At 65.9% G+C, this 14,855-nt stretch overlaps 2 protein-coding genes across 2 annotated transcripts; one reads left to right on the plus strand and one right to left on the minus strand.

Moving 5' to 3' along the window:
• Positions 1-54: 54 nt before the first annotated feature.
• Positions 55-7,519, minus strand: PLPPR3 (phospholipid phosphatase related 3). The gene is given in 9 exon segments (XM_058537740.1): positions 55-568; positions 570-1,226; positions 1,228-1,482; positions 2,433-2,606; positions 2,692-2,749; positions 2,843-3,038; positions 3,119-3,248; positions 3,328-3,513; positions 7,073-7,519. Coding segments are annotated over 9 exon segments (2,196 nt in total). The 5' UTR covers positions 7,148-7,519; the 3' UTR covers positions 55-103.
• A 1,590-nt stretch (positions 7,520-9,109) lies between these two features.
• AZU1 (azurocidin 1) lies at positions 9,110-13,625 on the plus strand. Its single transcript, XM_058537790.1, has 5 exons — positions 9,110-10,893; positions 11,150-11,306; positions 11,622-11,763; positions 12,411-12,644; positions 13,202-13,625. Exons 1-5 carry the CDS (start codon positions 10,836-10,838, stop codon positions 13,397-13,399), a joined length of 789 nt encoding a protein of 262 aa, XP_058393773.1. The 5' UTR covers positions 9,110-10,835; the 3' UTR covers positions 13,400-13,625.
• The last annotated feature ends 1,230 nt before the right edge of the window (positions 13,626-14,855 follow it).

Raw genomic sequence — 14,855 nt, forward strand, 5'->3', positions numbered from 1 at the left:
TGAGATGCCCCCCGCCCGGCCCCGCGTGCACCCCACCCCATGCTGCCCCCCCCCCGGCCCCACTCCCCGGGGCCTGACCAGCGGCCGCGCCCCAGCCCGGCGCTCAGTCCTTGAACCTTCGTGCTGCCTGCATCTTGCGGTAGTAGCTCTCCGCCTCCGCCTCGCCCGAGGCCTCGCGCTCACCCAGCGCCAGGCCGCCCGCTTTGCGCCGCAGTGTGGACTCGCGGCTGCCCGGGCCCAGCGCCCCGTCGGCCGCGCCCAGCGGGGGCAGCCCCTCGCCCGTGGCCAGGTTCACGGTGGCCATGGCCCCGAACCGCGGCTCCTCCTGGTCCACGTCGCTGATGGACGAGCCGGGGGACAAGCCCGGCGGCTTGGGCCCGCCCCGGAAGCCGCGGGCCAGGTCCCCCAGCTCGTAGCCGCCCTCGCCCTCCGCGCCCTTGGCCCCGCCGCCCGCCGCCTTCCACTCCCAGGGCCCGTTACCCGCTGACAGGTGGACCACGGGGTGGTGGGGCGCGTGCGCGTCGATGGTGACGATGCTGGCCGAGTCGCGGTCCGACGGCGAGCGGTACTTGCGAGGAGTCAGAGCTGGCGCTGGAGGATGAGGCCGTCTCGGCCGCCTTGGGGCCCGGCCCGCCCGGCGCCTTGGACATGGCGATGACCTGCAGCAGCCGCGGCGGGTTGGCCACGCGGGGCTGCGCGGGGGCCGCGGCCACGGCGGCCCCGCTCTTCTCGGCCATCATGAGCCACTTGGCCCGCACGGCCGCGCTGCTCTTGGGGGACAGGCCGGCCACCGCCTGCGCGCCCTCCTCAGGGATGTGCACCAGCGGCTGCGGCCCGGCCCGTGGCGGGAGAATGACCCGAGGCCCAAGCCCCGGCCGCGCCTGGACGGTGGGGTAGAGCGAGGGTGGGGCCGGCCCCCCTTCCTCTCCATCCTCCTCCTCCTCCTCCTCCTCCTCCTCTTCCTCCTCCTCCTCCTCCTCCTCCTCCTCCTCGGCCATGGGCTCGGCCGGCGCCCGCAGGTGCCCCGGGCTGGCCTCGTCGGGCAGCCCCAGGCCGCGGCCCTCCAGCGACTTCTGTTTCCACTCGCTGATGAGCTGCTTGGAGCGCGAGGCGTCGAGCGGCACGTGGATGGTCATGTGTCGGCGGGCGGGGTCGTCGAGCGAGGGTGTGCTGACGCGGGGCAGCGTGTGGCTGAAGGTCACCATGCTCTCCTTGCCCATGGGGCTTGCGCGGGGCCAGCAGGTCCACGTCCACGCTGGCCCGCTTCAGGCTGCCCAGCGAGGTCTTCTCGCGGCCCACCGGCCGGGGCACGCCCTCCAGCCGCCCCGGCGGGCCCAGCTCATCGGTGCTCACCGACTTGTTCTGCTGGTACACCGAGTCGTGGCCCCGCTGCGTCAGCGCCCGCAGCGCGTCCTTGGCGGCCGCCGGGGCAGCCGGCTTCTCCGAGGGCGGCGCCTGGAAGTGGCCCACCGCGTGGCAGGCCTGGGGGTGAAACGGGCAGGGCGTGAGGCCGGCGGCCGGAGACCCGGGTCCCCACACGCGACAGACCTGCCGTGGAGTCTGAGGGGATGCCTGGCTCTCGGTGGGGAAGTCTGAGGGGGGAGCCCGCCGTGTTGCCCACATGGCTAAGTCCAGCCTCGGCCACTCACTCCGCACATTAGACAAGTCTGTGCCCACGAGATTCTGACCCAGCACCCAGGGGACAGGACTCATCAGAGCCCCAGGACAGGGCCAGGCTCCCCCCAGACCTCCCCCGGGCGCCTGTGCCCCCCTCCCCCCCCAGACCTCCCCCAGGCGCCTGTGCCCCCCCCCAGACCTCCCCAGGGGCGCCTGTGCCCCCCTCCCCCCCCCAGACCTCCGCTGGGGCGCCTGTGCTCGCCCCAGACCTCCCCGCAGGGCGCCTGTGTCCCCCTCCCACCCCGCCCCGGGGCACCTGTGCCCCCCTCCCCACCCAGACCTCCCCTCGGCGCCTGTGCTACCCCCCAGACCTCCCCGGGGAGCCTGTGCCCCCCCAGACCTCCCCAGGGTGCCTGTGACCCCTCCCCCCCAGACCTCCCCCAGGTGCCTTGCCCCCCTCCCGCCCCGCCCCCGGGCGCCTGTGCCCCACCCCAGACCTCCCCCGGGCGCCTGTGCCCCCCTCCCCCCCCAGACCTCCCCCGGGTGCCTGTGCCCCCCCCAGACCTCCCCAGGGGCGCCTGTGCCCCCCTCCCCCCCCAGACCTCCGCTGGGGCGCCTGTGCTCGCCCCAGACCTCCCCCCAGGGCGCCTGTGTCCCCCTCCCACCCCGCCCCGGGGCACCTGTGCCCCCCTCCCCACCCAGACCTCCCCCTGGCGCCTGTGCTACCCCCCAGACCTCCCCCGGGCGCCTATGCCCCCCTCCCCCCCCAATGCGCCTTGCCCCCTACCCCGCGCCCCGGCGTGGCGCCCCCTCACCAGGTAGGCGGCGATGCCGGCCCCGATGAGGAAGCCGGCGTAGACGTCCCCAGGGTGGCTGCGGTGCTGGGTGATCTGGGTGAGGCCACAGATGCCCGCAGCGATGGCGAAGGCGAACACCAGGACCGGCTTGACCAGCTTGGTGGTGTCCGAGATGACCGAGTTGAAGTACATCTGGGGGGGCCGGCGAGTCAGGGCGGCGGATCCTCGGGGGCCGGTGGGGGCGGGGCCGGGGAGGGCGGGGGCGGCTGGGACTCACCGACACGTAGACGGCAGCGAAGGCCGACAGCGTGGCGTGCTGCGACGGGAAGGTCTTCCTGCAAGAGGCGTCCAGTGACCCCGCGGGCCCGGGAACCCTCCGAGCCTCAGTTTCCCCGGACGCTCCACGGGCCGCGGCCGGGCGGGCTCACCGGGCAGACAGGATGGCGTGGGCGTCGTGGCCGGAGCAGATGTCCTGCGTGACATAGGGGTTGGCCTCGCACGGCGTGCCCAGCAGCGTGTAGTTGGGCTCACAGACCGTCAGGAAGAAGGGCGCGTGGTAGCCGGTGGCCAGCTGGATGACGTCGGTCACCAGGGCCGTGGCACACAGGCCGAAGACGTGGACGCCTGCGGGAGGGAGGGTCAGGCCGGGCGGGGCCCCCCGCGTGCGGGCTCCGGGCAGGGCTGGGGCGCCGGCCGCGACTCACCCACGAAGCGCACGGTGCGCCGCAGGAAGGCGTTGAAGCTGCAGCCGCCGGCGCTGATGCTGCCCTCGGCCCCGCCCGGGCCCCACAGCCGCGACTGCAGGCAGTAGAGCAGGCCCTCGCCCAGCATGATCTGCGACAGGCAGGCGCTCAGCCCGGCCGCCAGGGGGCGGGCGCCCGCCGCGGCCCAGACCCCGGGCGCCGGGACTCACCGAGGCCGCGGGGGCGGCAAAGGCCAGGCTCAGGAGCATGAGCAGCGGGACGAGCTCCTCGTTGGCCTCCACGTAGGGCATGGAGAGCGTGCGGTCGTAGCACTGGAAGCCCACCTGGGCCGGCTTGAAGAGGTCGGTCAGCTCCAGGAAGTACAGGGACACGACGGACGATGCCACTATGGGCAGCTGCGGGGGGACGGCTGGCCAGGGTCGCCCACGCTCGCTCCGGAGTCGTTGGCCCACGAGCCCAGTCCCATCCCCCGATTCGCCCACCCGTCCACCTGTGCACGCTGCACTTCACCTGTTCACCAGATTGTTCACCCCCGGTGACCTGCCCGCCCATCTGTGTGACATCCATCGACCCAGCCGCCCGTCACGGCCACTCTTGCACCCAGGAATTCATTCATTAATCCATGATTTACCCATCATCCACCCTCCACCCTCCACCCACCCACCCACCCACCCACCCATCCATCATCCACCAACCCACCCACACAACCACCCATCTATCCATCCATCCACCCACCCATCCACCCACCCACCCATCATCCATCCACCCACCCCACGCACCCACCCACCCATCCACCAATCCATCCATCATCCACCAACCCACCCACACAACCACCCATCTATGCATCCATCCACCCACCCATCCACCCACCCACCCATCATCCATCCACCCACCCACACACCCACCCACCCATCCATCCATCCACCATCCATCCATCCACCCACCCAACCATCCACCCAACTCATCCATCCATCCACCATCCATCCATCCACCCACCCACCCATCCATCATCCACCAACCCACCCACACAACCACCCATCTATCCATCCATCTATCCACCATCCATCCATCCACCCACCCATCCATCCACCCAACTCATCCATCCATCCATCCACCATCCATCCATCCATCCATCCACCCACCTACCCATCCATCCATCCACCCATCCATCCACCATCCATCCGTCCATCTACCCACCATCCATCCATCCATCCATCCACCTACCCATCCACCCGTCTATCCATCCACCATCCACCCGTCCATCTACCCACCACCCACCCATCCATCCACCCACCCACCCACCCATCCATCCACCATCCATCCACCCACCTACCCATCCACCCATCCATCCATCCACCATCCATCCATCCATCCACTTCATCCATTCATTCCTCTCCTCCAACCAACCTTGCCATCTTGAACAACCTAGAAACAGCAAACACGTTCCTGCCTCTGGGCCTTTCCTCTCGGGGAAGGACGGATACCCTTGGACATCCCTTTGGTGACCCGGCCCTCCTCTGAGGGCCCCTCCCTGGCCACCGTCTCTCCATCTCTTGCCCCACTTTATTTCCTCTGGACCCCTGTACCCCCATGTGCCAATCTACCACTCAGCCCCAAGAACCTGGGCCACGGCAGGTGCTGAATGAATGGATCTGTGAAGTCACTCATTCGTGCCACTGTCCCTCTGCACACCCTGGCCGTGTTCCCCCACGAGGTGGGCACACAGCACACGTGACATTCCTTCATGCTCACGCCGCCCAGGAGGTACAGATGGGGAGATGGAGCTTCCAGAAAGCAGACAGCTGAGCTGTTCTTGACCCCGTCACACGCACGGCCGCCCGAGGAAGGCAAGAGGCGGGGCCCGGCCCTCCCTTGCTCACTCACTCGTTCACTGGTGCCACTGAGCGTGGAATCAGGGGGAATCTTCTGATGAAGCAAACCCTCCCAGGGACCTGCCTCCTCTTCTGGTCCAAGGGTCTCAAACTCAACCGCCCAGGGGCCAGGCAGGGGCCGGCACCACAGGGACCGGAGAGGATGTGGGTGTCTAAGGGTGCTGGCTGCCTCGGGAGGCCCCCACCTCCGTTTTACAGACGAGGAAACTGAGGCACGGTTGAAGCCCACGAGAGTCCACCATCTTGACTCCTGCTGTGCACTCAGCCCTCTGCCTAGCCCCGGCGGGGGCTCCCGGAAGGGAAACGCCCAAGTTGGGTCTGTAGGAGCTGGGCCGGTGTCCAGGGAGCATTGATTGAGCGCCTGCTGCATGCAGGCACAACACCCAAGGCAGCTGAGTGAAGCGGTTCGCGGCCACCTGCCTGGGCTCGCATCCGGGCTCCTCCTCTTTCCCGTGCCTCAGTTTCCTCGACTGAAAACAGGAATGACTAGGTCGCCGCTCTCAGGGCTCCAGTGCGAGGACGGGAAGAGTCAGTATACAGAAAGCGCTTAGTGCCCGGCACACAGGCACCCTCGGCAACATTAGCTGCAACGATTCCTCCCACGGTTGCCATCAGCGTGACCGGGCAGGACCGTTGGGCCATGGACGGGGTCTTAGGCGGGGCCTGGGCACAGCCTTCAAGACGCCAAATTCTCCAGCAAGAGGGTCGGCTCGGTTTAATTCTCTGTCCACCCCCCACAGCTGTCCGAGCCTCGGGGCCCGTCCTTCACCCCAGAAGGAGCCAGCAGAGGCGGTGGGGCCCCCGCCACCCCCGGAGGGCCCGTAAGTGCCTCCCTGGATCCCACCACCTTCTTCTTGCTTCTGAGACTCTCAGCTGAAAGCCAGGGACCCCTGAGAGCACATCGGACCCAGAGAAAATGATCCACGTTCAGGAACGTCCTGCCGACGTCCTTAACTTGGTGCGTGCATGTGTCTTCTTAAAAAAAATGAACGTAACGCTCGCAGGAAAGGAAATGCAAAGGAGACCCGGGACGCAGTGCTGCACCACCGGGTTGGTCAGAAGCCAAAAGGCCGCTGACACTTGGTGTGCCGACACGCCTGGGGGCGAACAGGCACCCACGAGGGCGTGGGGGACTCTGCAGGCTCCTCAGGGGATGTGGGGTCTTTCTGGAGTGACCACACTCTGCTCCCCAGGGACTCTCCTGCAGATAAGCTCCCTCTGGTGTGGGGCGACACAGGCCAAAGGGCCTTCCTCATGGGAGCATCTGTTAGCCCCTGAGTGCCCAGCTGCCTGGTGGGGGGGTGGGGGGTGTGCACCTCCATGCTGGAGTACTACGCAGCAGTGAAAAGGGACAGGGATGCCCTTTCCTGGGACAACATGAGCAAAGATCTCCCATTACTGCTGGAAAAAAGCCAACAGTAGAAACGTGTTTTAAAAGGTGGTGCGGGAAGGGACACATGTCTGCCGGATAGGACCACAAGGTTGAGAGGACTGGGAAGTGGGAGGGGGACCTCCTGGGAGGGAGCTGCCCCCCATGACGTGGGAACCCCAAGAAGGTTTAACCTATTGTAATGGGGATTTAAATGCAAATCTGAAAAATAATTAGATCTTCTGCCTGTGGGGGGCCCGCTGGCCTGGGCTGGGCCTCCTGCCGGGGACCCTCCACAGGGCCTGTGGCTGGGTCTGGGGACGGCCCCTCCACACCCTGCCTGGCCCCTCCCGCTTTGACACCCTCACCCCCACCCCCTTTCACGTCCCCCAGCGCCGGCTCCAGCCCCTTCAGGCCAGCCACCGACCTGGACCCCAGCGGAAGGTCCCACCTCCCGGCATTCGCCCAGGCCGTTCCGGCAGCCCCGAGCACCCTCTGCGCCTCCGGAGCTCCTACTCGTCCTGCAGAGCCCAACTCCTCTGACCCCCCACCCCCAGGCCCCCTGGCTGTGTCCCGGCCCCAGGCTGACCCGGCCTGTGCCCGCCCCTCCCCTGTCCCTCAGCGTGGGCTCGCCGAGGGGGGCCATCGGGACTGAGGCCTCTGCCCCGCCCCCGCCACGCGACCCCCGCTCACCTCCACGAAGTAGAAGCAGGGCAGAAGCGTCATGCTGTCCTTGGGGGTTTTATTCTTCTCCTTGGTCGCGATCATGGTGCCGCGGGCGCCACAGGCCGCGGCCGGAGGGGACAAAGCCGCGCTGGAGGAGGGGGGCGCAGACTGAGCCGGGGGGAACCCGGTGCCGGCGGCTGCGGGGGAGGGGCGGGCGAGGATGCGCCAGGACCGCCCGGGGAAACTGAGGCTGCGGAGGGGGCGTCGCCGCGGGCTCCCCGGGCACTGCGGCCCTGCCCAGCGATCCGGATGCAGGGCACCCCCCGCGCCCGGGATGGGGGGTCGGGAGGGGGCTCGGCGAGGAGGATGGCCCGGCCCGGCGTAGGGGTCCCGGGGGCCGCGTTCGGGTGGGGGCCTCGGGGGGACGGGGGTCCAGGGTCCCGGCCGGGGTGGGTCGGGCCTCCGGCCGCAGCCCCTCACCTGGCGCCCGCGCTCGCAGGGCGGAGCTGGCGGCGGCGGCGGGCGGGGGCTGCGACGCGAGCACAAAGCGCGGCCCCTCCCCCGCGGGGGCGGGGATGGGGGGATGCGGAGAGGAGAGGAGAGGGGAGGGCACCCCGCTGCCCGAGACCCCGCGCCCACCCGGCCTAGACGCGGCGCGAGGGGCGGGGGCTCTTTGTCTCCGCGCGAAGGGGCCGCCGCGCGCGTCCGTCTCCGGCCCGGGCCCCGGGCGCGCCGTCCCCGCCTCCCCGGCTCGCGCCTCCTCCGCCTCCGGGACTCGGGGGTCTCCGTCTCCCGGGGGCGCGGACCGAGGCCGGGGTCTGCGGGCTCCTCCCCCCCCCGGGCCTCTCGGATGCGCCGCGGGGGCCCCATCGGTGCGGGGCGCAGGGTCTCTCCGGGTCCCGCCCCGTCTCCGCGCGTCTCTGCGCCCCTCCCCGGGGCCCGCCGCTCGCCGGCGCGCGTTTCCATGGCGAGCTCCCGGGGCGCCCGAGCCATCGGGAGACAAAGGAAAGTGGAGGGGGGGGGCGCGCGCGCTCGCTCCGCGTCCCCCGCGCCCCGCCCACCCTCTCCCCCTGCGCCCGCGGGGTCCACACTCTGCTCGGCCGGTCCAAGCCCCTCGCCAGGCCCACCCCGGCCAGGGCGCACGGCCCCGGATGACCGGGATGCGGGGGGCGGTGGGTCGGGCCCTCACCGAGAATTTACGTGATGCGCACTTAGGCAGCGCTTGCTGTTTGCTCCTCGCCACACACAGCCCTGCGGGGCTGGGGCTGGCTGACCTCCTATTTTGCAAATGGGGAGACTGAGGCCCGGGGAACTGAAATTCCCGTCCAAGGTCACCAGGCCCCAGATTTATTTGGTTCATTTGTTCGGGATCTCCTGGGCACCTGCTCTCCACCTGGCCCGCAGCCGTCCCTGGGGAGCCGCTGGGAACGGGGGCAGACCCGACAATCCATCCCGCAGTTAAGTGTCTAATTAGAGCTGGGGTTGAGGGAGGGCTGCATTAAGTGAGCGCCTGCTGTTTGCCGCCGCTGGTCTTTGTTCCTGTTCAGCCGTTCACAGGCCGGCTCCTTCCCGGCTGTGGCCCTTCTGCTTTTAAAAGAGACGCAGCTCCTGTGTTTTCCAAGAAGATTGTGTGTGGGGTTAAGGGTGGGTTCCAGGGGGTTCGAATCCTGCGGGGCCTCAGTGTCCTCACCTCTAAATGGTCACTAGACCTCTCCCCAGGCCTGGCGGCGGACCCGCCTCAGTTTCCCCAGCCCGCCAGGGTGGAGCCTGGGCAGCGGCCGGTTGGGAATCCTGGTGTCGAAAGGCGACCACAAACAGCCCTCGGGAGGTGGGGGAGGAGACGAAAGTGGGGCAATCAGGTGCCCCCGGGGGGCAGGAGCAGGAAGGGGTGTCCTGGGGGACCCTCCTGACAGCTGGGGCGTCTGGAAGAGGGTGTGGGGGGACCTGAGGGGGGGGTCCTGCTTCCTGTGGGATCTGGTGGTGGGGAAGGGCAGGCAGGCCCGGCCGTGGTGACATGCGCCTGAGCTGGGGCACCGGGGAGCCACGGGGAGTTCAGAGCAGGCGGGAGGGGGCTGCTGAAAACCTCTTACACGTGTTAACACGCTCGCCCCCCACAGCTCTGGGGGGTGTTCAGGTCCTCTTTCTACACTTGGGGAAACTGAGGCCCAGAGACGGGCCCCGGAGGTCACCCAGCTGGGAAGGGGCGGCCCTGTGGGCTCCGGGTCCGTCCTGTCTCCCGCTGTGCCCTGGGGAAGCAGGCTGGGGGGACACTGCCGAGCGGCGGGACCGGGAGGCTCGGCAGGGACAAGGCCTGAGCCCCGGGACCCCGACAGTTGGGCTGGGCAGAGGCTCCCAAAGTCCACCCTGACCCTGCACCCCAAACCCTCCCCAGATCTCCCCTTGGGAGGGAAAGCCGCCCTGGAAGAGCCCCCACGAACTGGTGTCTCTGAGGCTCGGGGCCACCACCAGCCCAACCTCTCGGTTTCTCCTCGGAAATAAGCCCCTTTTTAAAATTGAGGTGAAATTCACATAACATAAAATTAGCCATCTTGAAGTGTACCATTCAGTGATTTTTAGTGCATTCACAGAATTATGCAACCATCACCTCTGTCTAGTTCCAGAACATTCCATCACCCCAAGAAGATACCCCGTCCCCATTAGCAGTCACCCTCATCCCCTCCCCAGCCCCTGACACCCACGAACCCACTTTCTGTCTGTGGATGGGCCTGTTCTGGACATTTCACATCAGTGGACTCACACACCGTGTGTCCTTCTGTGTCTGGTTCTCTCACTGAGCATCGTGTGTTCAGGGTCCGTCCACGGTGTGGCTGTGTCAGGGCCTCACTCCTCTTCACGGCTGCGTCATACTCCAGTGTGTGGGTGGACATGCTCGTCCGTGGATGTGTGTCCACATTCTGGCTCCCGTGGGTCGGTACCCCTGTGGACTTGCGTGTACAAGTGTCCATTTGCGTCCCTACTGAGAAATGTGATGACTCCGTGACCGACTGTTTGAGGAGCCGCTGGCCTGTCGTCCACCCCCCAGCAGCGCCCAAGCCCTCTGATTTCTCCACATCCTCCAGGACGCTCATCATTTTCTGCATTTTCCGTTCTCTCCGTCCCCGTGGGTGTTTGGTGGCATCCCCCTGTGGCTTTGATTGGTGTTTCCCTAATGACCGATAATCGTGAGCATCTGTTCGTGGCTTGTTGGCCACTCGTGTGTCCTCTTCCAAGAAGCGTCTGTTCGAGTTCTGCGCCCGTTTTTTATTGGGTTGTTGGTCGTTTTGTTGTTAATTTGTGAGAGTTTTTCACATGTTCTAGACACCCAATCTCGTTTTGCTCTCCCCTTGGCCCCAGCTCTCACCCGGGTCCTGGGTACCTCAAACCTCTGAAGACCCTGCAGACCCCCGTGGGCAGTGGCGGGGCCCCCGGCGCTCAGGCTGGGGAAACCGAGGCCCAAGCTGGCGTTGTGAGCAGCCTTCACAATTCTGCTAACGTGTCAGGCGTCCGCTGCGTCCCGGCCGTGTGCTGGGTCTGGCCGACACTTCATTCACATCACCATCCCACGCACCTGGAGGTGTGGCCCATTTCCCAGAGGGGAAACTGAGTCACGGAGCGGGGCAGTGGAGGAGTCCAGCCAGGCCCCGGGAACAGTTGGCGGTGGAGGTCTTTGGCAACTTCCCGTTTTCCCGCCGGGAGGGGCTGCCCCGGGCTCCGTGGGGGTTGCTGCCAACGGCCGGGGCCCCGGGTATAAAGGCGGCCGCCCTCCCCAACCACCCCAGCCTCCCCGGTCATGTCGGCGCTCAGATTTCTGGCCCTGCTGGCCGTCCTGCTGGCGACCGCCAGGGCAGGTGAGTGCCCCGCGCGCCAGTGTCCCGTCTGTGCTGGGGGCCCCTGCAGGGGGAGGGGCCAGGGTGGGGGGACCAGGGGGTCTCAAGGCTCAGAGAGGGAAAGCGACTTGACCCAGGCCACACAGCCAGACGGGATGTGCGGGGGGCTCGGGGCCACCTGTCCTCTGAGGGAACAGGGAGGGGGCGGCGGGGGTCCCCCCGGGATGGGACCGAGACTGCAGGGAGCCGCACCTGCCCCCCGCCCCCGCCCCGCCAGGCTCGGCCGCCCGCGCGGACATCGTGGGCGGCAGGAAGGCCCGGAGGCAGCAGTTCCCATTCCTCGTCTCCCTCCAGAACCAGGGGCGCCACGTCTGCGGGGGCGCCCTGGTTCACCCCCTCTTCGTGCTCACAGTCGCCAGCTGCTTCCAAAGCCGGTGAGGGGGGCTCAGGGAGGGGCTCGGAGCGGGAAATGGGGGACCCCAGACAGGGGAAGGGTGTCTGTCTCCCGCTCTGGACACAGAGGGGAGACGTGCCTGTGGAAGGAAGGAGGCGCCCCCCGCCCCGGGCTGCGCTCCCCGCGGCCCCTGGGCTGCGGCCGGCGGGCGGGTGACTCCCGCCTTATATGCAAGCCTGCCCCCTGCCTCAGCACCCGGGGCCCAGGACAGATGTGAAAGGTTGGGGGCTTCCCCACAAGCCCCCCAGGGCTGCCCCAGCCTGGTGTCTCTGCCTCCGCCCCCGCCTGCTCCCAGGAACCCCGGGATTGTCACCGTGGTGCTGGGGGCCTACGACCTGAGGAGGCAGGAGAGCTCCAGGCAGAGGTTTTCCGTCAGGAGCATCAGCGAGAACGGCTATGACCCCCAGGAGAATCTGAATGACCTGCTGCTGCTGCAGGTGCGGGGGGGGGACGAGGGGGGCAGGCGGAGAGGAGGGGGCACGGGAGGTGACAGTCTGAGGGCCTAAGGGACAGAGGAGCCACACGCATGGAGCCCGGCGGCTTAAATCACACAGCGAAGCACAGACAAACCACAGTCCGCTCACCCGGCCTCCCGTCGGTGGGCACTTGGGTTGTTTCCAGACGTTTCTGTCATGACAGAACCACAGTGGACTTCTTTGTACACGTTTCCTTGCAAAGATTCCCCAGGGCGGCCAGAACAGCTAGGCCTCCCCGCCCGCAGAATTCAAAACTGCCCGTTTGTCCACATCTTCGCTGGCACCGAGTATTACGATGTTTTAAATTTTCTGCCGGTTGCGATGGGGGGTGGTACCTGGCGGTTTTATCTGCGTTTCCCGGGAAAGCCCTTCTGTTCAGGGTCTTGTTTCTTCCTCCCGACCGCCTTCGTGGTGAGAATTACTGATTATTCATTTCCCGCGGTGGAGGGACCAGAGGCCCAGAGAGGTACAGCCACTTGGCCAGGATCCCACAGCCGGTTACCGCCCAAGCTGGGGTTCGAACCCAAACCACTTTACAGCCCAAAATGCACGTGGCTGCCGCTCCGGTCCCCAGTTCCTCCCTCTCCTGACTCGGTTTCCCTCCCCAGCTGGACCGCGAGGCCAATCTCACCAGCGACGTGGCGCTGGTACCGCTGCCCCCACAGAACGCCACGGTGGAACCCGGCACCAGCTGCCAGGTGGCGGGCTGGGGGTCCCGACGGCGCGGGGGGCGTCTCTCCCGCTTCCCAAGGGTCGTCAACGTCACCGTGACACCCCCGGACCAGTGTCGCCCCAACAACATTTGCACCCGCGTCTTCACCCGCCGGGGCGGCGTCTGCGAGGTACGGGCCGGGGGCGACCCAGCGTGGGCTCCCCGTGGCGGGAGGAGGCGAGTCCAGGACGAGGGCCCCGCGACTGATCGTGGAGTTAGAATTGGGTGTTCCCATCGTTGGTGCATTTTAACAGCGTGAGAAACAGTCAGTATTTATTGAGCACCTGCTGTGTGCCAGGTCCTGTGGGGGCGGGGCTGGAGACACAGCGGGGACTAGACGGAGCAGGCCCGCCCTTTTGGAGCTCCCAGACCCAGTGGTGGGAGTGTCAGACATGGATCGAGCCAGGGGCGTGCTCAGGACACTGCAAATGCTGGGGGGCCACCTGGCCAGCCTGGGGGGTCAGGAAGTTCCTGGGGGCATCTGGGACCCCGACCTCAGGTAGGAGTGAACCAGGCAAAGGTGGGCGGAAAAGCATGCAGAAAGAGGGAACAGCACGTGCAAAGGGCCTGGGGTTGGAACAGATTTGTAGGTTGCAGGAGAAGAAGAAAGGGTCACCTTGTCAGAACTCAGGGGTCCTGGGGGGGAGTGGGGACCAGGGTGCCCTGACCCACCTGCCGCCTGTCCAGGGTGACGGGGGCACCCCCCTTGTCTGTAACGGCCTGGCACATGGCGTGGCCTCCTTCACCCTGGGGCCCTGCGGCCGGGGCCCCGACTTCTTCACCCGCGTGGCGCTCTTCCGGGACTGGATCGATTCTGTTCTGAACACCCCGTCACAGGAGCACTGGCCTGAGGGGCCCCCCACCGAGCCCATGGGGGGCCTGTGACCTCCCATGCTCCGTGTCCTGTGGCTCTTCGTGCGCCCCTGTCCCCCTGGGCCTGAACCCCACCCCACCCCGGCCCTCGTGGTCATGACTCTAATAAAGAAGCCATTCCCGTTCTCCTCGCGCCCGACTTCTGCTTTATGTGGCCACGGTGGGGTGGGAGTCAGTAAACATCAACGGCGTTGGTGGCCTCCACCCGGGTGGCCTCCGCTCGCTGAATCCACTGAGAACGGGGGCTGTTGTCACCTCCGCCTGGCAGAGGGGTGGCGAGGCTCAGAGAGGTCAGGTGACTCCCCTGAGGTCACACAGCCCAGGTGGCTTTGGACCCGAGTCTGAGATTCCAGGCGCCCTTCACTGCCTCGTATCGCACAGCAAAGTCACAGACACGGGAGGAACTGGTGGAGGACGATTCGCCACTGGAGCCACAGAAGGTCAACGTGCATAATAAAGAGCTAACATATAAACATTAAATAACAAAATATAATCATATAAAAATAATATATCAAATGTAATAAATACAATTATATATCCTATATTCCAGTTTATTGAGCTAAATAAAACTTTTATTAAAATAAAAATTTAAATAATATATATTATTGTATATTACTATGTTACATATTATATATTTTCATATAAACTTAAAAATATATAAAATATACTTTCAATAAGTCTCATACATAAAGAGCATCTAAAATCAATAAGAAAACAACAACAGCCCAGTAGTAAAAACATGGGTGAGGACGTAAACAGACAGACAGACGGTCCGCAGCAACGGGCTCTTGAAGACGGGGAAACGCCCGGCCCTCACTGGTTACATGAAAAATTCGTGCAAACCCCCTTGGAGACACGGTTTTTTCAGCTGTAGGAGGAGGCTCGTGGGCGGGCAGCAGGGACGCCCCTCGGCAGGGGTGGGTGTAGGGGCATCTGAGCCGGAGGTACCACCCCTGGGGGGGTCACCCCACCTGTCACCTTGCAGACGGCGAGGGTATGGGGTGGTTCCTGCCACGTGGCTGCGAGGCTCAGAGACTGCAGACGAGCCGGTGTCCCCAGGAGGAGCCTGTAAAGGCACACACTCTGGTTCACCCACCGGGGGAATATTACGCAGCCGTGCAAAAGGTCCTGGCCCCTGGGTTCGATGCCCCGAGAAGACTTCATGGGGGTGGAACAGTGTTTGCATATGGGGTGGACACATTCTCGTCGGCAGTTGGAGCATCAGGGGGCCCGAGAAAGTCGGTTTCCTTGGGGGTGGGCGGGTACCTGGCGGGACTTCTCACACGTGCCTTAGGCGGTTGAACCGGGTGGGGGTGGACGTTAAATTGGAAGATGAGTCATAAGTTCGGGAAGACCAACACGCCCGTCTGTGCCTGCAGGGAGCCCGGATCTCTGTGTTTCGCTGCGTTTTAGGCGACAGTTAGCTCTGATCGGAAGTTGCTGGAGGCGTCTCCTCAGTGGCAGAAGG

The sequence above is a fragment of the Diceros bicornis genome, unplaced genomic scaffold (assembly GCF_020826845.1).
Source record: "Diceros bicornis minor isolate mBicDic1 unplaced genomic scaffold, mDicBic1.mat.cur scaffold_67_ctg1, whole genome shotgun sequence".
NCBI classification, from domain to species: Eukaryota; Metazoa; Chordata; class Mammalia; order Perissodactyla; family Rhinocerotidae; genus Diceros; species Diceros bicornis.